A 27,072-nucleotide genomic window follows, 5' to 3' on the forward strand; every position below is an offset into this window, starting at 1 on the left:
CCAAGATCAGGTGAGTTTTAAATTCTTATTGTGGCAAATGGCTCTTTAAAGCAATTTGTAAGAGAAGAGGGGAAATGAATCCTAGGGGAAGGAATTACAAACCTTCAACCACTGTTGAGCTAGCACATTCTTCTGGAACATTTCACACTAAGAGATGCTCATGAGAAGGAAGGAGGTAGGGATGTCATGTCAGATGGTTCTTGACAGTAACTTCGAGTCTGAGAATGTTAGCAAGGGATACCAGTGTGAGGTTTTTGGGTTGTTAGGGTTGTCTTTTTGTTCTTTCTGTTGTTGTTGTTGTTGTTTTTAATGACTAGCTAATTCTCAAGTCCCAAAAGGTTTAGATCTTACTTTGCAGTCCCCAAAAAATGTTTGGGCAGAAAACTCTAGAGTGATGTAACAAAAGTGAATGATGAATCACCTGTCTGCTGAGATCAGAGGAGTAAACTAACAATTCTCTGTTCAGGGAGCACTTTGGAAAAGAAAGGCGGCAAGGAGTTTGTGGAAGCTGTCATTGAGCTCCGCAAAAAGAACGGGCCGTTGGACATAGCCGGAGGTGAGGCTGCGCTTCGGGACCCCAGACCAGAGCTCGGCGGGCTGTGGGCTTGGCTCACACAGCCCAGCTCCTCCTGCAACAGCACTGGGGCTGTGCTGTCTGCAGGCAGCTCCGGAGGGTTGTGTGTTTGTGTTCTCCACAGTTAAACTGCACACATTGCATCTTAAGTAACCTTTACCAAAGCACCTGGGAAATGGGCAGTGCTGTAGTGTTACAGTAAAACCAGGCTGTTCACAGGTACGTGCATACACACTCAGTGTTGATCATTAAGGGTACAGTTCAGGAAAGCAATTAATGAGATGCTTATTTTTGTAGTCCAACTCTGTTAAACATCTGCTTTGCTGAAATGCCACTGACTTTCGCTGAACTTAAGCATGTGCTTAAAGTTCAGCATCTGCTTGGGTACTTAGTTTAATCAGTGCCAAAATCATCGCTATAAAAGCTTACAACTTTTTGATGCCTAGTTATCAAAATTTATGTAATATCGGAGAAAAATCTACTATATGAGTAATAAAGTTTGATAATGGCAATATATAATTTTACACCATCTGTGAAATTGCTGATCCATGTTGTTCATATAGAAGGCTGATTCTGCCATCTGTGTTTATGCTATAAAAATAAATACAGTGTGCAGAGTTTTGTAAACGAATCCTAACTACAGCCGAAGGGGAGATGTAAGAATTCAGCTCTGACAGGAAAAATTACAACTGTTTACTTCTGGAGCTTAATACTTCGGGGGTTTCTCCCTTGCTTTTTAAAAATTTTAGTAAGTTTTTCTTGGAATTTTTTTCTGCAAAAATATGCAGAATCAATTACTCACTTTTTTCTTTTTACTAACTTCTGTACAAGATTGCTTACTAGCCCAGACCAAACTGCTTCAAATAGGTGGCAAGTTGAAAAGTTTCTTTTTCCCAGCTGTCAGTGCACCCCTCAGATCTGGGGGTTGCTTGGCAGTCTTACCCAGGGCAGCTCTGCATTGCACTGGGAGAAACTGGCTGCTAGGGACTTACTGGAGGACTCTAGAGCAGAACCGATACATCCATTTTTGTCCTACAGATACCTAGTTTTCAGATTTCTCAATTCTGTGGGCATCCCTTTAATCTACCTATAACCATGATGCTTACCTGGAATGTGACTAGCACAGAATAAGTCCCTAGTTGGTTTTCTCTTTCTTACTTCCCGTTTCAGTGCATTTGCATTTGAAGTAAGGGACAGCTGCTCTTGGTAATGAACAGTTGTCCTCATCAGAATCCTAATGAGTTAATTAATGACTACCCTAGAAAGCACTCCCTGAGAAATATTAAAGTTGGTCATGTGTATCAATACAGTATTTTATTCTTTCAGGGTGAAGATGATATCCACATTTCACGTCTGACTAGAGATATGTCGGCTGTTTTTAATAGATTTTTCTTGGATTTATGATGTATTCTGAATCTGCCAACATTTTAGTTGCACATTATGACAAATTAGCATTGCCTAACACTGAGACATGTTGGGACTCTGCAAACCCATAAGAACATAAATGCTTGTGCTGCCATTGTCCTTCAAAATGTTCTGGTTAACCCCTGGTCAGGATCCATATGACAAAGAGTATTTTCTCTTTCCTGCAGCAGCCACAGGATAGTATCCATATGTGATGATCATGTGCCAAGAGTTATTTCTACTATACTTAAACAGCAAAATGCCTCATAAACATTCCAGAATGGAATAGAGGATTTCAGACCTCTAAGCACCTTTGCAAACCTGATTTTTTAATTTTTTTAAAAACTTACTGGTATTTTTAATATGGTTTTGTGAAGACATAAGCTGCCATTTAATACTTACAATTTGTGGGGTATTTTAGGGACTGATTCTTTGTGAAGGTTCACTGTATGTTCTTGTGAGATTTCAGATAGATGTTTTTCTTCTCTCAGCTTGTGATAGGGTGGTTTGCTTCCCCCCACCTTGTTTTTTTTTTTGACAAACCAAAGTTACAACTTTTTGTTTGCAACCACAGCCCAGTGAGTTTGGAAATGACAGAGATCCTCTTACCCAGGTTTCTGGCAGGCAGAGCCCAGTCTGTTGTTGCTCTGTGATGGGAAGTGGTGAACCCAGAACGTGTTCTCCTGCAGAGAAGGAGGCCTCTCATCTGGAGAATTCCTGCCTGTCAGCAGTTTGTAGGCAGGGTCTGCTGCATCTTTTTAGTCCCCAGATGTCCATGGTAGTATTGTGGTGATAAGATAGGATTAAAAATTCCTCATTTCTTTGTACATACAAGGCCTGGCCTGTTGTTACACAAACAGTGTGAATCAAACATTGCAAATCTGTAAATGCATCCTCTCCACCCCTCTGTCAAGAATGTGATGAAAGAGAGAAACTAAGCCCAGCATTGTTCAAGTGATCTTGGATGACCCATACACAAAAAAGCTAAAATAAGGCCAGGCCCAAAGTCTTGAAATCACACAAAACATCTTCATTATAGTTATTCAGAGACAAAGCTCGAAATAAAGCCAGAATCTTAATTCACCTCTTTTCCATCCTTCCTTAGGGGTTTGCAGAGCACTAGTACCTCTGAACTGCTCCAGTTTGGGCTGGCATATGATCAGAAGCCAGCTGAACACTGTACATTTAGCAGGAGTAGCTGAAGGTCACTGGAGTCGTAGCTCCTTGTGCCTGTCCAGCATCCTGATATTTACTGTAGCTCTGTAGTAAACCCAACCAAAGCACGATCATCCCTTGTCTGGGTTTGGGTTCTAACAGATACTGCCCTTCTCCTTACCCAGTCCTCAGTATAAATGTGCTTCCTTTGATGTCAGCCGTGAATTCTTGCTCTCTCCCAAATAAGCTCAATCTTCACTATGATTTATAAATTATCACAGCAAAATGCAGCTGCAAATGGAAAATACAAAGTCTCTGTAATCATGTTATATTTTAAGGCTATGTGATTTGTAATCTAAAACATTCACTGGGGCTAAAGGAACGTCTGTTGATTGTTTGCTATTTTAATCACATGTACACTCCTTTAATCCTAAGGAGAGGAAAGTAATTATGTTTCCTTTTCAATTCTTCCTAGCTGTTGTCAGTGCTGGCCATGGACTGCCTGCGAAATTTGTGATCCACTGTAATAGCCCAGGTTGGGGCTCAGACAAATGTGAGGAGCTGCTGGAAAAGACAGTGAAGAACTGCTTGGCTCTGGCTGATGAAAAGAAGCTGAAATCAATCGCGTTTCCTTCCATTGGCAGTGGCAGGTAAGGCTGTCAGGCAAACCTGATGCCAGATAGGTCACATTCTCTAAGTGCCATCTGTTGTTCCAGTCCCTTCCCATGTATAAAACACATTGCTACAATGCTGGCTTTTTTCTCCTTTGTTTAAATCAGTTCCCTAAAAGAAGTGTTTCTTCTAGGTTTGTTCAGGCAGTGCATGAAGCCTGCAGTGTTTTCCTGAACACCAGTTCAGTTTTGGCAGATCTTATAGTGCCCTGCAAATCTTAAAGCATGCAAAAAAAAGAGCATAAAACGAATTTTCAAGAGAGTATTAAAAGACTTTTTTCAGACTATCAATTGATTTATATAAATTGGAGATGTGGAAAAGAACATGAAGAAAAGGGATCTCTTTTGCCTGATTTTAGTGTGTAATGAAACTTACCTGTTTTAGGATGGCCAGAAGACATGGCTTAGTGTTTGTTTAAGCTGCAAAGCTAAAGTGCCTTGATTCTCAGGATTTGCAGAGTCACTTCAAGCTTTCATCCAAAATCCATAAGCTGAATTCCATGCAGTTTACATCATGGGACTATTTCATTAAAAAAAAAAAAACAACAACTTAAAAACCCTTGCCAAGGTCTTGAAAGCCTAAGTCTAAAGTTCAGGTCCTCTGGCTCTGTACAGTGTGCTCAGTGCCTTTGAAAGTTGGATTGTGTTCTTAAGAGTCTCAATCCAGACTGACTGCACCTTTAGTCTGAGGCTCCTGGGTTTGGGGTGCAGAGGGAGGTTGGGAACACCTGGCCTTCAATAATGGCTCAGTATGAAGACCAAAGGCCAAATCTAGACTGAATTACACAGTTGCGTCTCTTAAGAGGGTCAGTTGTTCAGGGTTGGGTTTGCCATGAAAGAAGTTGGCTGGTGTACAGCAAGAATATTCTTCCCATTGTGCTGTGTTGCAGCACTAGATTAATTCTTGCATATTCTGTGGGCTAGGGCAGAAAACCATATTCAAGGTTTTGGGAGAATGACAAGAAATAAAAGTTTCGTTAAGATGATAAATTGAAGCAACTTGCATCATACAGATCTCCAGCTAAAGTTAATTTGCATGGGTGTCATTTTAAGGAGATAACTTGAGCAAACTTTCCAGAACAGTAGAGAAATAGAGCAGAGGGTTCACAGTAACCTGTTGAATTAGCAGTCAGGGTCATAGGCTGGTCAGTACACAGAGAAGCTCTGAATCGCTCTCTGGGAGAAACTCTATTCCTCCACAGAATAATGCAGAGAGTGCAGACTCTTGAATTGGTTATGTAAAAGTGACACCATGTAAATTATCTTCCACACAGCCCTGTCTTTTCTGGATAGTTCCCAGCCCTTGTTGTGAAGTAGGTGATTGGTATTGGAAGATGATGAAGCCCTGAACAATCATCAGGATTCATATTCTGTTCTGAAATCAGGTTACTGACAGGCAGGATCCTGGGGCAAGTTCTCCACTTGGCATAACATGTCATTCTTACTCAAGCCAGTTGAAGTGGTGCTTTTAAGAAGTGGAGAGGAATCAAAAGGCCTTGAGTAATATATGAGGTTATGTATTTTTCCTTTTTTTCCCCTTAATTAGAGATACTCAAGCATAAGTTAATTTTGGAGAGAACATAATATATTCTGACAGTACTCTCTACTTGTTTTTATGAAGTCAAAAGCTTTAAAAAAAGAAAAAAGTAAAGCTTTAAAAGATAGCAAATGCCAAAGACACCACATGTATGCAGCTGTTCTAGTACAGGCATCTGTCAAGCAGACATCACCCAATAAACCCATATAAACAGTTTCATTCTCTTTTATAGTTGAGGAATGGGATTACATGAGGGCAGTTCAAATAAATCACGAGGGGAAATAAAATAGCATACTTGTAGCGTTCATTGGGCCAGATGCTCAGCTACAGCCAACTTACGGAAAGCACAACTTGGGTGCTGTTCAGAGGTAGCCTGGAGTTCATTCTGGTAGGGCCATCAGGGGAAAAGGGAAAGGAGAGTTAGGGATTGAACATGAAATATCCTCAGAGAACGGATTTCATTCTGAGGCTCTGACTTTGATCTGAATTGACACTGGTTTGGCTAAAGTCCCAAATTGCCTTTTCACAAAAATTGAACTCAAACCCATAGATCAATGCATAAAGCTTCTGTTTCTTGCAGCTCACACATGGCCATCAGGCCAGCACCTTTCTGCTGATTTTTCTGCTCTTTTTCGTTTCTCTTGGGAGAGGTGTCCTGAGCAAATGGATTGTTATCAGCTTCCCTGGCACCGTGCCTTCCTTTCACCAGGCCACTCTTCTTTCATGTGCCTTGGTGTGACCACCCTGCCAGAACACTCGGAAGTTGTGTGACTTCAGAGGCCCCTGAGAACAATTCAGAAAGAGTGTATATCCACATATGGATGCTGCTCTGCATGACAGTTCAGGAGCAAAATTCCCGAAAGATCTCTTCAATGTATGCCAGGATGCAGCATTCATAAGTAACCTGCAAGTGCTCAGGTGTGGAAGCTGCTGACTCCTAAGTAGCTCCTGTGTCAAAACTGCTCTTAGTTGATTAACTTATCACAAAACTGATTATCCCTGACCAGCTCATTTGGGTTTAGAAGAGTAGAAGCTTTTCTCACAATGCTTTTTCCTTTTTTTTTTCCTTCTTCAATAGAAGAAAAAAACCGGGCATTTTTAGAAAAGAAAAAACAGTGTAAGCTATTTCATGCCATCATATTTGAAATACCACAAACATTATCTTCAAGAGAGCATGTATATTATCGCATTACAGGCAGGACTGACACAGAATTGCTCTGTGAGAATGTTTTTTGGTAAGGCAATATGCAGCAAGTGGGCCATGACACAGGCAGTTGCCCTTCACATTGGTGTGTTGCCGCACAGAAGAAGAGGGAGATTACAACAGCATTTTACTACCAGTGTGGTGCTTCAGTAAGCAAGTGCTGAGAAATGTTCACCTGTTAGAGCCAGAGGTGAATTTAGCCCAGCTTCTTTGAACTGCTTGGGAAATGCTGAGAAACTCATCCCTCTGTGTAATCTGTAAATTATCTGTAGTATTAATAGTACACACTTTACAATGGGGACTATTAACTGTCAGATATCTGTTAGTGCATGTCAAGGAGCCAGGTGATGTTAAACAGGCTCTTTCAGATTCTGATTCAGCAGAGTGGTCGTGTCCCATCACCTTCAGACTGACTGACTACAGAGTGCACGTCACTGAGACTGGGGGAGGGCTCAGACTTTGTCAGGGCAAACTCATGGTCTGGGTGAGTAGCATTACTTCAGGAGTAACACAGCAACAAAAATCAGGCCACATTCCAGGCAGTTACCAGGTGTAATTCCAGGAGTTTGCCATGACCTATAAAATTCACAGTTCAGGTCATAGCTTTGTTCAGACCGTTCTACTTGTGCTTGACTTGTTTGAAGATTAGATTAATCTTTCAGACAAGGATTCCTAGATAAAAATGTGAAGAAGTTTGCAAGAAAGGTTGTCAGGTTAGGTCCTGTAAAATCCTATGCTTAGTAACCATTAGTAGTGGTAAGACCATTTTGTATTTTGGGTCTTTTCATGTTTCATATTCTATATCAAGTTCTCTGTCCCTTTTTACTTTAACAGTTGCTTTGCTTTCAGGACACGTTTAACTTCACAGCTCCAACACACACGCTGCTTTCCAGAACGCAGAAGGCTCTTGGTTTGCTTACCTGTTAAATGAGAATAATTGACCCATCAGGTATCATAAGCTTCAACCCATCAATGTGTGTAGAATCTGTATTCATGTTCTGAGAACGCTTTTCTTCTCTTTGAACATTTTAAGTCTTGCCTAAATCAACAAGTTTGTAGCTTCTAATTCAGACTGTAAACACTGTCTTCGTAGCTTTATTTACCATGGAGTGTCAGCAAAAAGCCAGAGCCTTCCCTGGGAGGTTAAACCATCAAAAGTTGGTTCAGCAAGTCTTGATTTTCTTTATTTTCTCTCTCCTTCTAGAAATGGCTTCCCAAAGCAAACAGCTGCTCAGCTGATCCTGAAAGCCATCTCCAGCTATTTTGTGTCAACAATGTCCTCTTCAATCAAGACGGTGTACTTCGTGCTCTTCGACAGTGAGAGTATAGGGATATACGTGCAGGAAATGGCCAAACTAGATGCCAACTAAGCCTAGAAAGCAACAGTACCAGCCCCCTCTTCCACCCATCAGCATCCCCAAATCCTTAACTCATTGTGAGGCAGAGCATCTCTTATTTTAAATTTTGCTCATCTAGGGGAATAAAGGTGGGGTTTTTGTCATTTTGTTTTGGAATTTTTTGTTTGTTTTGTTTTTCCTCTCTAAACTGTTTTATGTTGGCACTGATAGTTGGCATTACTGCTGTTAATGCACTGTTATACCAGGCATTGTCTGAAGTTAGTGTAATCTAGAAGATTTTATAGTTTTATTTTAATGAAGTATGAATTGGAGCAGGAAGCTGTTAGGAGTATGTAGTCTTTTACTTGTGAAAGAAACAGGCCAACCCTATTTTGTAACTGTGTTGTGGTGCTTTATCAATACATCGAGTGGCGTTCCTTTCATTTTTTAAAAGAACAGATGCTATAAACCTAATTTGTGTTTGTTTATTGTCTTAATGATTCTGGAAGGAAAAAAAAATACAGAAACCCTGTTGTCCTTAATTATATTTACAATTTTGAAACTGTGTGAATTGATTTAGTAAAATGTTTGAACTGTTGCTCTTGGTGTACTTGGATTGCTTTTTCCTTTAAGCCATTATTTTCTAAGTTCTGAAAAGTTAGCTCTGAGCAGCATGAGAGCAGATCAGAACTGGTGAGCTGAAGGCTTGTTTGGACATGCTGGGCATCTTCCCTGTGCTGGCTGGATGCGAGTGTGCTCAGTGATGCTCACAGCTGGGATTTTTCCAGACTTCCCAGTTGTTGCTTCAGATCCTCCTGTTCAGAATCTGCCCTAATTGCCTATTCAGTTTGGGAGGTTGAAGCCTTTTAGATCAAGCAAGGCCTAGCATTTTTTGAACTCTTTCCAGTCATCTAATATTAGCCTGTTTAAAGCTACTTTGTATTTTTTTCCAAATATTTATGAGCCCTGTTTGTAGTGGTCACCCTGTCCTTTGCACAGCTGAAATCCATACCAACATAGACCTTTATGGAACCCACTTGGGTTTTTACTTTGAGAAAAAAAGAAGTTACACTTTTAAAAGCTGTTGCATGTGGATGGTGCTCTGAGGGAGGCAGCTCTTCCTTTGAAGTTTTTAGCTGATGTCTAGGTAGGAGGCATACGTTTTCCATCTCTGTTGAAAACTTCATTTGCTGATGAAAGGATATTTCATATTCACTCTGGATTGGTCCAGAGCAACAAGCAGACCAAATCTGATTTTTCAGTAAGTTCAGGAATACCAAATATTGAAAATGTGTAGCTTGAACTCCTGCAGAAGTTTGGGGTATTTTGTGTAGAAGTTGAAATACTTGGAGCCTTTAAGTGTAGAGGAGCAGCAGCACCAATAACAGATGGCAAAATTTAAAACATAAAATAAAGGTTATTCTAAATATATACCCAAAGTTAAAAGGAGCAAAGAGTAAATTATTTGTGCTTCAAATGCATAAAGGGTTTTACCAGAATATCAGCTCAAACTTTAAAATTTTTAATGGCCAAAATGCACTTGGTGCATTGTTTAAAGACAGCAGCTTAAGGGACAGTAAATGAAATAAGGTGCAGTACTTCAGGCATTTAATTGTGAAGCATCTGCTACTGCAGTTGGAACTTGCACTTTCCCCAAATTTCACTAGATGTCACTAAAAGAATTGAAAGATATCAAAAAACTCATATGAGCAGCTAACTTGGAGTGAAATGGGCCTTGATTTTTTCCAGCACAGGAGGGGATTTTTGACACAGGAGTGTGCATCACACTGAGTGTAGAATCGTGATCTGTTTGCAGTGGAGAATTTACTGTATTAAATTGCACTTTATTTTAAATTCAAAGTTTTAATGTCAACAGAAGTGTTTATCCAGATATTTTCTAGGTAGTTTAAAGTACAACCTCCAATGGCATTTAATAGATCTCTCTTACACTGCACCAGACTGGGAGGGCCAACTTTTGTCTTTCAACTAGAAAATCCTAAAGCAAACTGAATTGTAATTCAAATCACATGGACTTGCTTTTTCTGGCCTCACATCCCATCTCTTTATTTAGCTGTGGGCTCCATAAATAGCTTGGCTGATTTCTTTGGGATCACCTGTGATGTGCCATTTTATTTGCTGGGATTATGGTGCTTTTGTAAGGGAAAAACAAAATCAATATCATTTGTGGTGTTGGAGCTGGTCTCATGTGGGGCATCACCATATTCTCCTTCCATACAAACAGCAGTGTTCCTCGTCCAACAGCCCGGAGCCGTCCGTGTTCACCCACATCGCCCACAGCCCAAGGAACGCTGCTCCAAGGTCCCAGAATCCAGCAGGCTCTGTCAGGAGAGCCAGAGATCCCGGAACAAGCTTGACCTCAGGCAGCCCAAGCAGATTATGGCACCTATTAAAGAACCTAAAAAAGTAACATATCAGGTTACATTCATAACAAGGAAAATAAGAAACTCCTGCTAACACGTGCACTGGGGCCAGGACATTACTTTGGGAATCTCTGTGGCATTTTGCTTGTTGGAGTTAAACGTGCAAGCTCCACTTGCAAAAGAAAAAATAAAAAAAAAATTTAAAAAATAAATATTACACTTTGGGAAGACCACACATGGAAAAATCTCAGAAATCTCAGTGAGGTACCTTTACAGCTTCTATTGGTAAGTTCATTCTGGCTTTTACCTGAACGCAGCAGTTAAAATAGACATTCTCCAACTTTTTCAATACTTCCAAAGCTTAAAAGCATTTTGTGGCCAATAGCGTTTTCAGTTTGTATCAGTAGAAGTCAGGTGCCTGAGCAAGGACTACCCTGACAGGAGGTACAGACATATGGCAGAGGCTTTTCCTGTCCTGATTCCTGTTGCAGCCTGGAGACCCCACTGCTCCTTATTTTCAGACAACTACACAAAAAACAGGTGGGACTGCACTGCTTTCAGTGTGCTTGACTCAGTGATTACAGGTCTGACACTACATTTTATCATCAGCATTTAAACTTAGAGCATAGTTGAGAACAAATAATTGTTCTAATTATTTTTTTTTTAAATCTATCATTCATTAAACAATCTTAGATGAATAACTCAAACCCTCTTTACCATAATATTGAAGAAACACAGCATGCAGTAGGGTAACAAATGCACCAATGGGACATCAGGACATCTCCAGAGATTTGTCACCAAAAACGCTTCTATGTACAAGATTTTATCACCATTGGGGAATGCAATTCAAGGGTCCATTGGGAGCAGTATCAACATAATCATACAGATAACATGAAAATACAAAAAGATACGTGTAAGTAGCTAGATAGGAGACGGTGTAATCCTTCAGCCACCAAGTGTACTAAGGAAGAGTCACTGAAATGGCTGTGGTTTTGTAAAAATGTGAGGAAAACTGGAACTGGAGTCATTAGGTCTGAGCAAAGTACCTTTAGAAATGCTTTTTTCAGTGAGAAGGGGAATCGGGAACCTTCCTATTTGTATAAGCTCTCCAAAAACCAGAGTAGAATCAGAGTCCTGGAATAGTTTGGATCAGAGGGACCTTAAAGACCATCTCTTTCCAACTCCCTGCCCTGGGCAGGGACACCTTGCACTAGACCCCGTTGCTCAGAGCCCAGCCCAACCTGGCCTTAAACACCTCCAGAGAATTCAGAAAAAGCATCCCAAAAGGGAAAATAATAACACACAGACAAGACATCAGAACCATAGTCAGGCTGAAACAACCAGAGAGACAAAAGTTTACAGAAAAATAAGGCTCCGATTTTCCAGCATTCATTAGCACCAAGTTTTTGTGAGCTCCCTTCCCCTTGATCCCAGCTAAAATTGGGGTTTCTGGACAGAGAAACAGCATTGACAGGAGCTGCAGGTGCTGGCTACTCAAAGATGAGGTCTGTAGGCTGTGATAACCCGTCACATACTCTGCTCTGTGCTGGTTTTACAGCGGATAGTAATACCTAAAGTTGTAACAGCAACTCGGAGGGAGCAACATAATTGATAGGCCTGAAGAGTGCAGGTAAGTAGGAGGATTGTATTTATATCCCTGGCACAAAACCCAAAGGGAACCAGGCTATTGCACACTGGCTAAAGTGCTTGAAAATTGCCACCGATTCTTTTTTGTGTCAAGTTCTTCAGAGATTTAGTTCACTCCTCCGTAGAATCCCACTTAATGCCTCCACAACTCATGTTTAACCATTATCACTAGCGACCTGCTCGTAAATGCTTCTTCCTTGTTAGATTCCACAGCCAGGAATCAAGGGGAGATGATACTGCTGTTTACTAATAGAAAGGAAGGAGCGACAACGTTTCCCAGCACAGCCCATAAAATCCCAACTCTTCCCCACTTTTTCACCAGCCTGGTTAACGGAAGAAATTTGATATTTTTGTACCTTGAAATGACTAACCTTCTTAGGCTTAGGAGAATAAATTAAAGTTGAGCCAAAGTATGCCTCAGCTGCAGCAATGGGCAGATTGATTTGCTTTCCATCTGGGAGATTAAATTCCACTGCCAAAAAAATGGCACCAGCATAATTAGCTGTCAGTCAAGTTGCAAAGAGACAGACTATGTGGGATAATTGAAAGCCCTGCAGCTTCTCATTACATACTACAGTAGCCCTATTTGCAAATTTCCACCTTGAGGAGGTTCTCCCAACATGGTCAGGATTGTACTCATTCCTCCTGGCACATTCTTCTGAAGCGAAACAGGAGTATTGTGAAGGGATGGATTAATTTTAACTAACTCGCTTAACCTAAGTTGGTTATAATATATTTGTCAACAGCCCCTGACAGCTCTACTAGGCTTTAATTGCAAACAAATCCAAACAGCTGGAAGGAAGTGGTACATCTTCCACTCTGGTTATGCCCCAGAGACACCTTTACAGGCATAAAAATTACCTCCCTCCCTTTGCCTTTCCTTTTTCTCCGTGCACTGTCCCTCCCACAGGAATCCTCCTATTCGGCAAATTGTAATTCATAATGAACCCATCAGTATACGATATTACAAACATGTACCTTTCATAAAATAATGAACTCTTTTTTTCCCTCCCCTGTTTCCTGAGGCCTGAGAACGCTTCAGCGATTGCTGAGTGTACAGGGAAGTTTAGAATGATAGAAGAGAATCACAGAATGGTTTGGGTTGGAAGCAACCGGAAAGATCCCCTGGTTCCAACCCCCTGGCATGGGCAGGGACACCTTCCACTAAACCAGGTTGTTCAGAGCCCCATCCATCCCGGTCTTGAGAAACAAGAAGCTCTGATGATCAGTCCAAGCCTTACTGAAGAGTGTGAGGTAATCCTGGTGATGAGGCAGGAGACAAAAAGGGTTCCAAGAGTAAAATATGTCACAGCTTTCATCCTAAAACTATAGGGAATATGTAAACCAGATTTTTCCTCTGACTATAATGGGAGTCAACACTGCCTGCACTCTCCTTTTAGGGTGAGATGTAATTTCTGTCACTCTTCCCCAATAAACTAAGGAGAATTGGGTCCATCACACTCAACCAATCCCTCAGTTTTAAACAAGACACAATTACCAGCAGCTCCAGCTGAATACCCTGGCCATCCTTCCCTCCCTAGGGGAGGAGGCAGCCTTGCCCCTGCCTCACAACTGGGCGTTATCTGAGCACATCTACAATAACGTGATTTATACCAATGTCCTGAGGCGGGAGGGATGGGGGAGGTTTTGTGAGCTTCATCTGCTTTCGGCAGCTTCAAAGTTCTCCAACCCAGAAAAGTTACGCGTTCCCACAGAAGAGGGAGCCAGTGTCACACCTCCCACATGGCTCTGAAACCTCCGTGCTAATAAAGCCCGGACTAATACACTAATAACTCTTCTTAAACCAGAGCTTTCATTATAAATGTAATTTATGCTCACCTTTAAGAGCTCCACAAACCTGAGCCCTCTCACAGGCACAGATTTGCCTCTTGCCTCCCTGCAGCACTTCCTCAACACTGGGAGTGTTTCCAGTGCTGGGACTCACTGGTGTGAACTGGGAGCCAAACTGGGAACAGAGCAGGTGGTTCATAAAATTAGTAAAGCCAAAGTAATGAGTTTGCTGCTGTGATGTGGGAGAAGACTGGGTTGGCACAACAGAGCAAGACAGAAACTGCAGAGAACAGTGTGAAACTATTCCTGATTATTCAGGCTCCATCAGAAATATAAATAGGCCAATCTACTCCTATGTCTAGAGGGAGCAAGTCAGGATTTAGCACACAGACAGGTCTCACGCTGGCTTATCCTCATGTATGTTAGGAATGGGAAAATTGCCCCTCTTGTCTGTGCACAATGCCCCTTTATGATTTACTAGACAGTCCTCTTTTTTTGCCTCAATTACTCACTTCAAAAGAGGATGGAAATGGGACATTCCTAGCCCTAATACTAAATGCATGTAGTCAATAAAAAAGAAAAAACACTGAAAAATGTTTAAAGGGAGGGTGCTTAAGTTATTGCAGCCCTTGGGAGCATTAATGTATGTGCCAACAAGTTACTGTATGTGGCTTTAACATGCTTATTTATTCTGCTGTGCAATAAAACGCTCTCTTAAATAGTGCCAAAACCTGTTTGCCATGGCAACCCCTCATCACACATATGTTGCAGTAGTACTTACAAGCACCTTCTTAAAGAGAAATACACATCAGAATAAATATCTTGTGACCTTCAGGGCATTTTACAAAGTTTAAGCACCCAAGTAAATATTACTTCGGACTGAAATATTTATTCCAGGTAATTTTTTTTCCCCTTTGAGCAACATTAAGCAGTGAAGCAAAGCTTGTTCCTTGCTCACTTCTCTCCGAGTGGAGCTCTAATGACTTGGACAAAGCACAGAGCCTGGTTTTTACCTGGCAGGGCTCAGGTGTTGCCAGTTGGCTGGGCAAGCATGGTAGGGATCAGCTGGTCTTCTATAGTTTCAAGTGCACTGCAGCTGTTCCTGGTGTAATTAGTCATCCTTTGTACTGGCACAAGAAAATAGATGTTTTCCCTCCTCCCATCACACTAAATGTTTGCTCAGTGTAGCCCCTGGCCTGGAATCCAAGTGTGCACGTGTCCATGATAAAGCCACTAACACTGGTGTTACACTTCCAGTCCTGCAAGTACCCAGGAAAGGGGTCCTGCATTCTTTTACCACTGCTTAATTTACTGCTGTGCCTTAACAGAACTGGCAAGACCAGCTCATTTCCCACGTCACTGGGAGATACATCCACAGAGCACTGCAGGAAACTGCATGGAGTAAGTAGGTCTGGGTTATCCTGCTGAGCCATCCTCCCACTACAGGACGCTGCAGTGTGGGAATCCCTGTAGGAAACCAGCGAGGGCTGCCCTGTTCACTGTCCAACCATCATCTCTCAGCTGGAGACAGCACTAAATGGAGGAGGTTCCTCAGCCTTTCCAGATGCAAATTCCCAGTGACTCAACAAGCAAAGCCTGATTGATAGTGGCCTTTTTTTATTATCATTGGCTGTTTGTCCTGTTGTGCACAAGCAAGACCAGTGGAAGGAGCAGCCAGGCAGGTTCTGCCCAGGGAGCAGGGCTGCTCCCAGGAAGGCTTAACTGCCAGGAGTTACCTTATCTGCCCTTCCTCCTGCCTTCCTTCTCACCTGCTTCCCTTTGTGGGGTTCCCCCTCCTTTCTTTCCCTTTTGCTTTCAAAGAACACTATTTAAAATTTCCCAAACTCATCACAGGACTGTACAGGATGATGAAACACCTTTATTCCCCAGGTCTTGAGAGGCCAGGGCTGGCTCAGCAAGCTCAGGTGGCTGACCCATCAGAAATGGCTGGTGGAGCCTCCTGAGAAACCACTCCCCAACAGCGACCATGACCCTGCATAACAGCACATCCTGAAAAGCCCCCACAGCCCCCAGGAAGGATTCCCAGTGCCCTCCATCCTGGAGGTACTGCCCCAATGTGAGTTCATGCTTGGGGCATCCCAGAGAGCACATTCACTTCACTGAATTCTGCTAATAAGATTGGCAGGGGGAGAATAAGAGATATTTTAGTCCTCTGGCATCATATAGAACCACAGAATCTTTTAGGTTTAAAAAAAAAAAATGCAAGCTGGTCAAGTCCAACCATTAACCTAACACTGCCAAGCCCACCACTAAATATTATGACTTTTTGCATATGAAGTTCAGTTTAATCTTTACAGAAGGAAATCCATGAACATTATCAGTCCCTCCTAGGCCGTGCACTTTCCTCAGAGTTGACACACCTTGCCCACTCCATTGCCCACCTAACTTCCCTGTCCCAGGCCCTGCTGCAGACTGTGGAGGGAAAGGGCTAGTCGCAGTAAGGCACAGGGAATATTACCAGATATGGCTGTACAGACATTCTTTCTTGTAGCCAGCTCCAGGAAAATGCTCTCTCCAGCACCTGGGAAAGAAATCCTAGAAAGCACCAGAAAACAGTTGTTTAAAAAATAAATAGATGTATATAAAGCAAGAAAAGAAAACATGTAAGTGTATTCTTAATGCTCCATTATTAACGGTGCTCAGGAAGGGATTTTCTGCTTTGCTGGAGCATGTAACAGGCTTAAATAAGAATCCCTATCAGAATATAACTTTGTAATTATGCAGATAACATTTTGTTCTTGTAATGACAACATAAACACTCACAAGCTGCATTGCTTACACATTTCTGTAAATAGCAGAGATATCTCTCAGGTTGCATTTCCTTGAACACCACAAGTGTCACCTTGACAAACCACAAATCATTTAAGACTCCAGGCATTTAATAGTGGTTTTAGTCAGGCTTTCAGCTACTGGCTCCTGGCAGGATTCCTGAAGCACTTGTGCCAGGCAGAAAGCTGATTTCGCAGCCCTATGTTATTAATTAACCATTTCAGCACCAACTCCGGTGCATCCTTTGATGCTCAGTGAAACCTGTAGAGAGCAAACCATCCTGAGGGCTGTTTTAAAATGCCTCAGTTTTACTCTTTATCTCTCAAAACAACAATACCATGCCTAGAAAGACAAAATCATAGAATGGTTTAGGTTGGAGGGAACCTTAAAGACATTCCATTCCACACCCTGCCAAGGGCAGGGACACCTTCTACTATCCCAGGTTCCTCCAAGAGCTGTTCAGCCTGGCCTTGAACACTTCCAGGGATGGGGCAGGCACAGCTTCTTTGGGCAACCTGTGCCAGGGACTCCCCATCCTCATGCTGAGGAAATACCCTCTTTTTTTCTTATTTTCTCAGTGACGAACATAGATTACAAACACAGCACTTGCACGCCTGCAGCTATGACAGGACATAACTCAAAAATTCCAAATGTACAGAAATAAAGTCTAACAGCTCTGTACAGTAAGTGATTCCTTCTGGTAAACTGTGACCCACTTCTATGCTATCACAGCAAATATGTGTTTTACTGCTCTGGCAGTGGGATCGATCCCTTCCACAGTAAGTGTTTAAACAGATGCATGCTTTGCTGGAGAACTGTTTTTGGATCAACTCCATGAGAATTCAAATTTGTGCTGAAATGTCTAATTATGAACACTTCTGTCATGTCTTACAGCTTCCTAATCCCAACTGGAAAATATCTTTATTTTATACTGGTGTCATCAGTTTAGATGAACATATAAATTTCCATTTATTGAGCTGCAATTTTGCAGTGCACTTGCAAAATTCAGAAAATATGTTAATATGTGATTCCTCCTAAAAGCAGGCACTGAAATCACACTGATCTACTTGTACATGTGTTTATAATTATTTCTGTACATTACTGTATCCAAATAGCTGTTAGAAAAAATTCCAGGCTAGTGTGGATATGTTTAGTTTTACCCCAATGTCCATAAATGCACAAGAAATCTGTGCTGCCTAGAGACTTCTGAAAGTCTTGTTCTAGCTGGAATCAAATATCAGGAGTGATACCTATTACTGCATCTTGCCTATCCCATTATAGCTTGGCTTGGAGGCATCGCAATATTTTGTGTCATTACATAGTGCTGGAGGCATGAAAATTCTCCAGGCTGATTAGCATCGTAGAATTTCTCACACAAGCACCTAATCCATCGGAAAGGACTGTTGGGTCTCAGCTGATCATTCATTTGTCTCATTGAAACACTATGACTCCATTTTAAGAGCTTTTTTATAGACTCGTATAAAGGAGAAAGTGAACTTTTTAACATGTTTGCACTTCACTAAGTCAATACACATAAAAAGAAGTACAACTGGGGTTCCTACATGAATACACAGCCCAGAAGTGCTAAGCTGGTAAAGAGATACAGCTACTAGGTAGGCAAGAGATTAACTTTATTTATTTCCTTTTCTTCAATTTGCTAGCTTCTTCCTAGAGATACAACAGACATCCAGGAATGTGGCAGTAGGATGAGTCAGATCCCAGACTCCCCAGACAGATGTTTTACCCAGTACATTCATATGCAAATTTTTTTCCCCCTAAATTATTTTCTTGGAATAGTCTGTGTTACTCCATGAGTGGTTTTGCTGTTGCTTTTCTTTGAATGCCAAATCCAAAAGCAGAGCAGGATTCCCAGAGAACGGTCACTCCTGTCTCTACAGAAATGTACATGCAGCTTAACACATGTATCTCTGTCCTAACAAGTTTTTCAGAGAGTACTTTGCCCAGTTGTCTGATAGGAGGGTCCCAGAGCAGTGGTGAGGATTAGGCATCTATTTCTCCTACACGAAAGTCTGGTGCACTTGTCCATCCTGCTGCCTAACAATAGTTCATAAAGCATGGTGGGGTGTTCGACCCTCCCAATTTACTGAGAGCATCTCCTTCTCCCCAGCATCCCTGGTTGTTGCCCAGATTATTCCCACACCAATACAAAGATCCGAGTCATATGAGAGAGAAGAAAATCAAGTTCCCTGCAATGGTAGTGTTGGAGGCACTTGCCCCCCTCTCTGATGGTTGGGAGATGGCAGGAGAAAGACTTAGAGGAAGCAAGACAAAGAATCTCAGCAGCTGCAAGACGCAGCAAACAAAAGAAACATGTTTTTTAAATAGAAACCATCAGCACCAATAGAGTTGTCTACTGCGCTTTGCCCAAGTGAATTTTTATTAGACTCTGTAAAAGCTTCCAAATCTGAAACTTTAAAAATATTTTTTTCTGCTTAAAATGAAATTTAAAGTGGCAGGTTTTATTAAAAATTAATGTTAAAGCAAGAGCATTGCCAAGGAAATCACTGAGATGAGTAATGTTATCAATTATCATTTAAACATCTACATTTTCAATAGTCATCCAAAACCTGTCACGAGGAGGACAATCAGGATCTCCCAGCCAGACGGCTGATGAAACAGCACCAACCAGCCTTTGCCATGGACAACTCCCTCCTTCATAGTCTAACTTCCAAAATGTTCACATCCCTGACAAACTTTAAAGAAAAATGTTTGATCCAAAATTAATGACATTGGTGCAGTACCATTGATTGCTCAGCTTGCAAGAACCTGAGTGGTACTTGGGAAAGCACCAGAGGAAAGTAGGAAAAAAGAAGAAAAGAAAATAAGCAATCAGAAATTCAGAAAGTCCAGTTATATTCAGAAAAGAAGAACCCTCACATCAGGAACACAATCAAAGGAAAAGTTGCAAGCTGGCTTGGCTGGTGTTTCAGTTAAAGCCTTCCCAGGCTGGGGGTATTCTTTTTGTTTTCTTGAAAAGTACACACATTAACCCAAACCCTCTGAAGGGTGGTGAAAGCTACAGAATTCCCAGCCATTGCCAAGCATCATCTTTTCCTAAAAATACTGTTCTAGGCTGTTATTTGACCTAAAAGTTGAGAACATTTAAACCAGAGCGAACCACAGGCTAGAGACAATGCTTATTAGAAACAGCCTCAAATGATATGTATAGTTGGATACTGTGATCTTAAAGATATATAACAATAATTCTTCTTGGAAGATAATCTCCCTGGAAATGAGGGCAGAAATTTATGCTGCCCTCTCCTTTCTGATATTACATTGAGAAATACCCTGGAAATTCATGGTTTATTACCATGAAATGAAAGTTTAAGGGAGGAGATCTGTCAGGGCAAGCAGACCCGTAGCTGCTGGATCAAGATAAATACATACACAGAGAAAAACTTTTCACTGCTAAGTCTAAAACCTTAGGGAACCCACCTGCTTTGCCCTGCTCCACAGGTTTAATGCAAGTAACCTATTGTAACAGCCATAACTCTATCAAGAGCATAACTGCTGCTTAAAATAACCCAGAGAACTAGGCATTCCTACTTGGATATATCTGGAGCTTCATGATGGCAGCATTTCCATTTATAAAATAGGGATGTAAACCAGCTGGGACCCACCAAACCCACTGCAGTGCTCTGCCAACAACAGACAAGATTTCCGATCCCAGGTCAATTTGCTGTGGAGGATTAGGGACGAGCAGGGCTGGCTCCCAGGAGCTGGATGACAGACATAGTGAGAGCAACCCTAACACAGCCCCAGTGCCCCCAGAGTGTGTTCAAACACACCAATATCAGCTGTCAGATATAAAAGGGGGTTGAGGCCACTGGCATGCAGAGCATTTTCTCCAAGTCTACACCAAGCTAAAGTCTTGCAGGGAAATCTTGATTTATGTCTCTATATAGTCCATAATCAACCTCATGATCCAGGAATTAAGGGAATCTTGAAATAATTGCGAACTTCTTACATAACTAGGGAATTTGTTTTTCATTTCTCCCTCCAACAAAAGAAGTTTTTGACTCTTCTGCTTCTACATGATCCCACACCCTTCCCAACAACGGGCTAATTAACTTTTGATCCCAAAAGGATATGAAGAACAAAAGGACATCATGGTCTTTGGGTGCATGAATGCAGGACAGCAAGCCATATGCAAGCAGTGTTTGAGTGTTTCTACTGTTCCCCTGACTCCCAAAATTCTCTGAAAGACCTGGCAGAGCTCATGTTATGATGGGCAATTTGACAACAATCTGAAATGTGTCCTATCCAAAATACAGTCAGTGACACAAGTGGTCTAGGCAGCAAATACAATGTTTGCCCACATGTTATGATTCTATGAACATGCGGAGTAGCATAAAATAAGATCTTTAAATGCTTTTGAGTTAAACTTCATTACCTCACTCAGTGCCTCGTTAACTAGGTCTAATTTTAATCAGCCAATAATCCTAATTGAGCAGAGTTGTCTTCCAAGAGATGGTGGGAACAACATCACTGCCCCATCACATTCATTCAAGGCACAGCATTCCTGGAGTGCTTGTCATTCTAAAGGCTTTGTTTCAGAAACCACGGGCAGTATAATTTTATCCAGTCCTGGCGAGTATGGAGGTCCATTTCATCATACTTCTCACCACAGGACTGTTGGAGATCCAAGTTTCTAAGCAAGATGACTGTGACTGCTTCCATCTCACAAAAAGGTGGGAAGAGAAAGCCATCCCAAAGACAGATTTTGGGGCAAAATACTCAGGGCTTTCAGTATTAGGACAGTTGATCAAAATATCTCTAATTTCCATTAGCTCTAAGAGGTAAATTTTTCAAGCAGCTCCTTATTTTTTTACTCCTTTATTAAGACAACCCATTTCCTTTTAATTAAGAACCCAGTGCCCCTCTGAGAGATAAACAAAAGGGAAGGAGATCCCCAGCCAAGTGAACAGGATCCACTCTCTGATATGCAGTTTTTGCATGGTTAATGGATGTTGGGCATTAATATTTCTTACCCTTTTGTCTGTGTTCACTGTAATAGAAACCCCTGTCTAGACTGGGTGGCTACTACAAGTAATCCCAGTAATATCCAATAAAATCACTCTGAAATGTGATAGCTATAGTTATCAAGGAGCACCAGGATTAACTTGATTGATTGAACAATGGACTTCTGGTTTTTAACATGATCTATATGTGTCCCAAAAAAAATTCAAAAACACACATAAGGTTGTAAAACCTTCAATGCTGGGCAACTTATCATAGTCTGTAAGTGTACTGACACACCCTGAAAGGAGAGGGATTAGTGCTGCTCCAAAATTAAAGGATAAATGGCAATGATCATAAAGAAATACTTTCACTTAACCAACTTCTGCAAGGATAGGATACATCACCCTCCCACTGACAGACAGCAAACAAAAACATAAATATTCAATTCAATCTTTGCTTTAACGTCCTCTGCTGAAAATACTGCAAAAGTCTTCATTTGTGATTTAAGTCCAACCATGAGAGCCACTTGCTTTTCCTAAAGTGGTCTCTGAAGTGTGTATTTTATTAAACAAGGAGAATTAGGTTTTTCCAAGAGGTATGAGATCACATGGAATGCAGTTACTGAATTTAAATAAGTAGCAAAACGTCTAGGCCCAGGTGTAGAGCACCATCCACTTCTATTATGACCCCACAATGGCTTTCTTGCTGACCTAGGTCTGCAAATGGGTATCCATCCAATACCTGTGCTTTGAGCTTAGTTGGCTCATGGTGGGTATGTCTGATCTTTCTGAAGACTGAATCACATCAGTGGATAATTAATAAGTCAGAGGTACCTGGAACCAAAACCCCTGCACTCGTTTCCAGCTCTGCTCATAGTCCTCTTTCTGAAGTTGTTCAAAACTTTGAGTTCTTTGCATGGGCTAGTATGAGTCTAGAAATGAGAAAAATCCCTCCTGTCTAGTACAAAAGAGAGAACATTCAATAACTAAATGCATGCGTAAGTTGAAGATTAATTACTTCTCAAACTAGAAAAGTATCAACCTTTAGGAAAGTTACTCAATAAATCAGTTTAATCTAAGGAATTAGATTAAGAAAGATCCACCTAAAGAAACACATTTTATTTCCAGAGCTCATAATCAGTTCCCAGGAAACTGAAAGGGAACTATCTTGAGTTTGCAGCAGTACCCAGCTATAGAAAGGCAACAGTGTGGATACCAAGAGGTTTAGTAGAGGCACAATCTCTTAGGAACAGGTTTTGAATGACTTGGTAGCAAGATGGGGCTTTTTGCTCATCTGTGGTATACCAAAAAACAACACATCTGCAAAGGAATAGAAAACTACTAACCTTAACAAATTCTCCTGATGTTCAGGCTATTTCTGCACCAGCTGTGCAATGACACAAAACATTCAGGCACTGTCTCACACTGCAGCAAAAAGGCAAACCTCCCTCCCAGTACCTCTGCCTTCCCTTTTATAATGCACCTGTGGATCACATTTCCGTTGGTTCCTGAATTAAAATGGCAGAGCAGGTGGGTCAGGTTTGCTTGAAAAAACAATTGAAGGAGCTCTCCCTATACTGCCACTTGTTAAGCAGCTCAGCCTTACTCCCCTGGTCTGCTGCAATAGGGCTGCTTGTTCCCTTTGTTCCTGAAAGTAATCCAATTTGGGCAGGGAAGAAAAGGGAATTCCAACCAAGAGTTGCTCATTCACTATTAATTTTTGTTTTTCTGGTGGAAACATTCTTGTTGCTACAAGCTGGGGCTGTACCCACTGCCCGACTTTCCTCAAATACCAACCAAATCCAACATTTAAAATGAGCAAGAGGTGAATACTTTAATCAATTCCATCCACCAGCCACTATGGAGCTCTGACAGTTTCTTAAAGGAGGATATGGTCCATGTCTAGCAAAACATGGTTAAAGAGCTCCCTTTGCTGACCTGACATTGAACCTTTCCCTGAGCCTTCTCAGTGCAGGAAAATATTTATTTTATTACAGCCCTGCAGAACTCATCCCAGTCCAAGCACTCAGATTAAGACCAAATGTGTTGAGCTTGCATTAGGTGAAGTTATGAGATGTGTATTTGGGATTTTATCTTTTCTATAGATGCTGGTGATGCTGAAAGGGCACAAAATAAAGCAACGGCAATAATAACAGTGCTCATGGCAGTGGGTGGGTTCTGTTGGGGACTTCATAAAGGGGATAGCCCTACCCTGTGTCAAATGTTGTTTTCAAAGCCTTGTGTAACACAAGTCTCCCTGAATAGTAAGAAATTCCTTTTACAAGGAAACTCACCAGGCTCTCCTGGATGGCTGAGCAACATCAACCCTTCAAGTCTCAGCTTACATCAGCTCCCTGCACATCACAGACATCTCCAGACCTGGCTTAGCAACACTGCCAACCACCCCAACACCAGGAGGGAGATGGAGGAGGGAACCTCTCCCCAGCCAAGAAAGGTGTCGAGGTGGGGAGAGGTCACAGTGCACACATCTCTACTGACGTACCCAAATCTGATCCTGGGAATCCTGCAATATGAGAGAAGGGACCATCTGACCTGCACTGAGACCTAACTCTGAGGTGTACAGGCAGACACCAATGCACCACGCTCATTTATTTCTGATTTTCACTGCATTAATAGCTATTTCGATAGCAGTGAGAGAACTGAGATCTCATGGGGTTCGACATTGATGAAACCATTAAGGAATTTTCTCACCAAAATTTCTAAGTAATCCATGTTCTCACAGTAACAGCAAAATACCTGTTTAAAATATAGTTGCAAATATCCTGTTTCTTTTTATTGCTGAGTTGATATATCAGACCTGGGATATGAGATATATATGATATTTCCATTACAACCATAATGTCTCCTTGGGACCTATATGGTGTCAGTGTGTATTACCAGACTTCAAGAGTGATCCTGAATACAAGGATTTTATTTACTATAATATCACATATACCAGTTCCTGATCCTGATTTTCTCTGTAATACAAAGAAAATGAAAACTAATGAGAAATAAATACTAATTCTAATATTTAAAGCCCAAGTGTAATTTTCCAACTTTAGAAAACATGGTAGGGAAAATAGAGGTGGGAAAAGTGTGAAATCATAAGTTCTTTTATCTGATCACAAGAGAAATGCCAAATTATTAGCATGAGGGTTTATTAGTGTCTCTGGGCTTGTTTCTGAGACTGTGTGAAAGGAGCCTTTATAAAGGAGGTTTTATTCGAAGACGCCCCCCAGTTCTCACACAATTTTCCAAAAGTGTGACGATAGATCGCTAATACAGAAACTGAGATCTGCCACAGCATTATCTGTCCATCTATTTGAAAGCAGCTTGAGAAGTGAGGAAGGGCGGTGAGGTGCAGATGTTATCAATTAGCCAAAAAAGTTAACAAAACTTCAAACCGCAACAGTTGTTCCAGCTGAGAAGGCTGAGGTTTGAAGTGGGTATTGAGCTGTTGCTGTGTGCTCACTCCTCTTGTATGTGCTGATAGGAAACCAGTCAGACCACAGCTGTGAAACCCCAGCTTTGGGAACCAGATCCTCACTTTCAAATCCAAGGGCCAGCAGGCAAGGCTTGTATTGCAAAAGATGCACAGTCCTGAGGTAAAAATCACACCTGATACAAAACAGGGCTTGTAAAATGGTCATTGATGAACAAAGTGAGAGATAGATAAAACCCACTTCTGTCATGGCAAAACCAGCAGTGACATGAAGGTTTTGTGAATTGCTATTAAAAATAGTTCCTTCAAATTATGACACAAAGGCAAATGTGTGGGTAAGGATGACAAAGTCTAGAAAAAAGAGAAAATTTGCTTGGTCTATGCCCTGAAATGCCACCACCTGAGTGGGGTGCAATTGCAAAAAAGTACATAGGTTTTTGCAAACACTTATTCATTTTTAGACCACACTGAACCCTCAGCATCATCCACTGATCACCTGCTAGAACATTCAAACTTTGGCAGAAGGAAAATCAGGGATTTGTATTTCCTACTGACAAAAAATAACAGATGTCCAGAGCACAGGAGAGCCTAAGAACCTTCCTTCCCTAGTGCAGGACTTCCAGCCTGTGTCTCTCTATGGCTTATTTAGTGCAGCTTGTGGCCATCCCAGCAGGCCCATTACCTCCAAGCAAACGTGCACTGAAATCCAGCCTGCAATGCTCCCAGGTGCACTGAAGTGACTGCACTGGCAGCAACCAAAGGCACTGCAGGTTCCAGAGCAGACTGAGGACACTGCAGGCTAGAAGGGCAGTGTTTAAAGCCTGTTGGAACAGGCAGTGGTGCTTTCTGTGGAGCCTCTGTGAGCTGAGCAGAAGCTGCTCGTCACCTCTGCAAGCAACATTCATCCAGACTGCGTTTCTGACCTACTTCTGCAAAAGTGAAAGCAGAGTCTAACAACAAAGTAAGTTCAAGATAAATACAGCTTGCCTGCAAAGTCATGATGTCTTGATTGTGGCAAACCTCCTGGTGATGTCCTTGGCCCAAAGTCTTGGGTGGGAGACAAACACATGGAGGTGTTCAGCCAACAAGGCTCCTTGGCAACAAGACCACAATGCAGAGCAAACCAGGGAGAGAGAATGGGTTACATGGTTGGAAGCAATAGGAGGCCAGAGCAACCAAGGGCAGCTGAGTAATTGATCTTATAAGAGTTAATTAAAAAATCAGTGTGATTCAGAAGAGTGCAGCCAGAGGTTTATAAGGCAGGGTGCTGTGGAGGGCGTGTGTTGGCATGGTTTAAAAGAAATAACAGCAAGAAATACAACAGTCTCTGATCCTGAAGTGACAAGAGAGAAACAATAAAAAGTTGCTGTACCTGCAGTTTGTCAGTGAGCTCTACAAATGGGAGTGAAGACTTTGTTTCATTGCCTTGGAGCACAGAGCCGTCCCTTTGGTTCCATGAGTCCTGCATGACATGGCCACTAGCCCAGATCTGCAGCCATCCCTGGGGTGTCGCTGGGGTTGCATCTGCCTTGTCTGAGTCAAACACTGCCTTTGTTAGCTGGCAAGTGGCTGCACCAGCAGACAGGCAAGCTGAATGAGGTCTGAGTCATGCAGCCGTGGCATCTGGTGCACCAGTCCTTGTGGAAAAATGGGCTGAGAGAGGCCTCCTGGCTTGCCCAGCCTTGTCTCCTGCTATCACAGGCACCATGTTGGATAATCCCCTTCATAAACAACAGCAGCTGTGGGAGAAAAGCCTGGAATGGTTGAGGATGCAGAAAGTGAGGTGTTACAGTGTCCTGAGTCAGGGGGATTGGGAGTATGTAAGGAATGTAGCTATGTGCTGCTCAGAAGAGCAACATAATATTTTATTAATGAAACTGGAAAGTCATATATCCAGGGAAACACCCAAGACTTTAATTATGCCAGAGAGGCATCAGGGTAATGCAGTACTTACTTTCTACTTCTGGCCTTGAGTTCAGAGAATTATTTTCTTCTGTTTCAACATTTGGTTGAGCACGACATGCCAGCAGGAGAGGAAAAAAAAACTGGTTTCCATTCCTGTGAGTACTGCGTCTGGTTTAAATCATGAGAGAAGGAGACTTCTAATGAGGCTGATTCATATAATGATGTATTTTACAAGCTATTCTTAGCAGATTC

The 27,072-nt window shown here is 41.8% G+C and overlaps 1 protein-coding gene and 1 long non-coding RNA gene across 7 annotated transcripts in view; one reads left to right on the plus strand and one right to left on the minus strand.

The window, feature by feature from the left end:
• LOC121658049 (core histone macro-H2A.1) overlaps positions 1-8,480 on the plus strand; it is a 43,497-nt gene extending 35,017 nt beyond the window's left edge. For 5 of the 6 annotated variants that reach the window (XM_042014446.1, XM_042014445.1, XM_042014444.1 and 2 more), the window contains exons 7-9: positions 467-556; positions 3,609-3,783; positions 7,750-8,480. In XM_042014446.1, coding sequence (XP_041870380.1) covers positions 467-556; positions 3,609-3,783; positions 7,750-7,915 — 431 coding nt within the window. In that variant the 3' untranslated portion in view covers positions 7,916-8,480. Of the gene's footprint in view, positions 1-466; positions 557-3,608; positions 3,784-7,749 lie in introns of those variants that run through there. The other variant, XM_042014449.1, reaches the window with a different exon arrangement.
• A 105-nt stretch (positions 8,481-8,585) lies between these two features.
• Positions 8,586-24,291, minus strand: LOC121658050. The gene is made up of 3 exons (XR_006013832.1): positions 22,820-24,291; positions 16,181-16,257; positions 8,586-10,298 (listed from the first exon to the last, which is right to left on the minus strand). It is a non-coding gene; the product is annotated as an uncharacterized LOC121658050 (long non-coding RNA).
• Positions 24,292-27,072: the final 2,781 nt, after the last annotated feature.

This window comes from Corvus kubaryi, unplaced genomic scaffold (assembly GCF_017639235.1).
Source record: "Corvus kubaryi isolate FWS band 111438036 unplaced genomic scaffold, C.kubaryi_AGA036_p1.0 split2-37374, whole genome shotgun sequence".
In the NCBI taxonomy this organism is placed as follows: domain Eukaryota; kingdom Metazoa; phylum Chordata; class Aves; order Passeriformes; family Corvidae; genus Corvus; species Corvus kubaryi.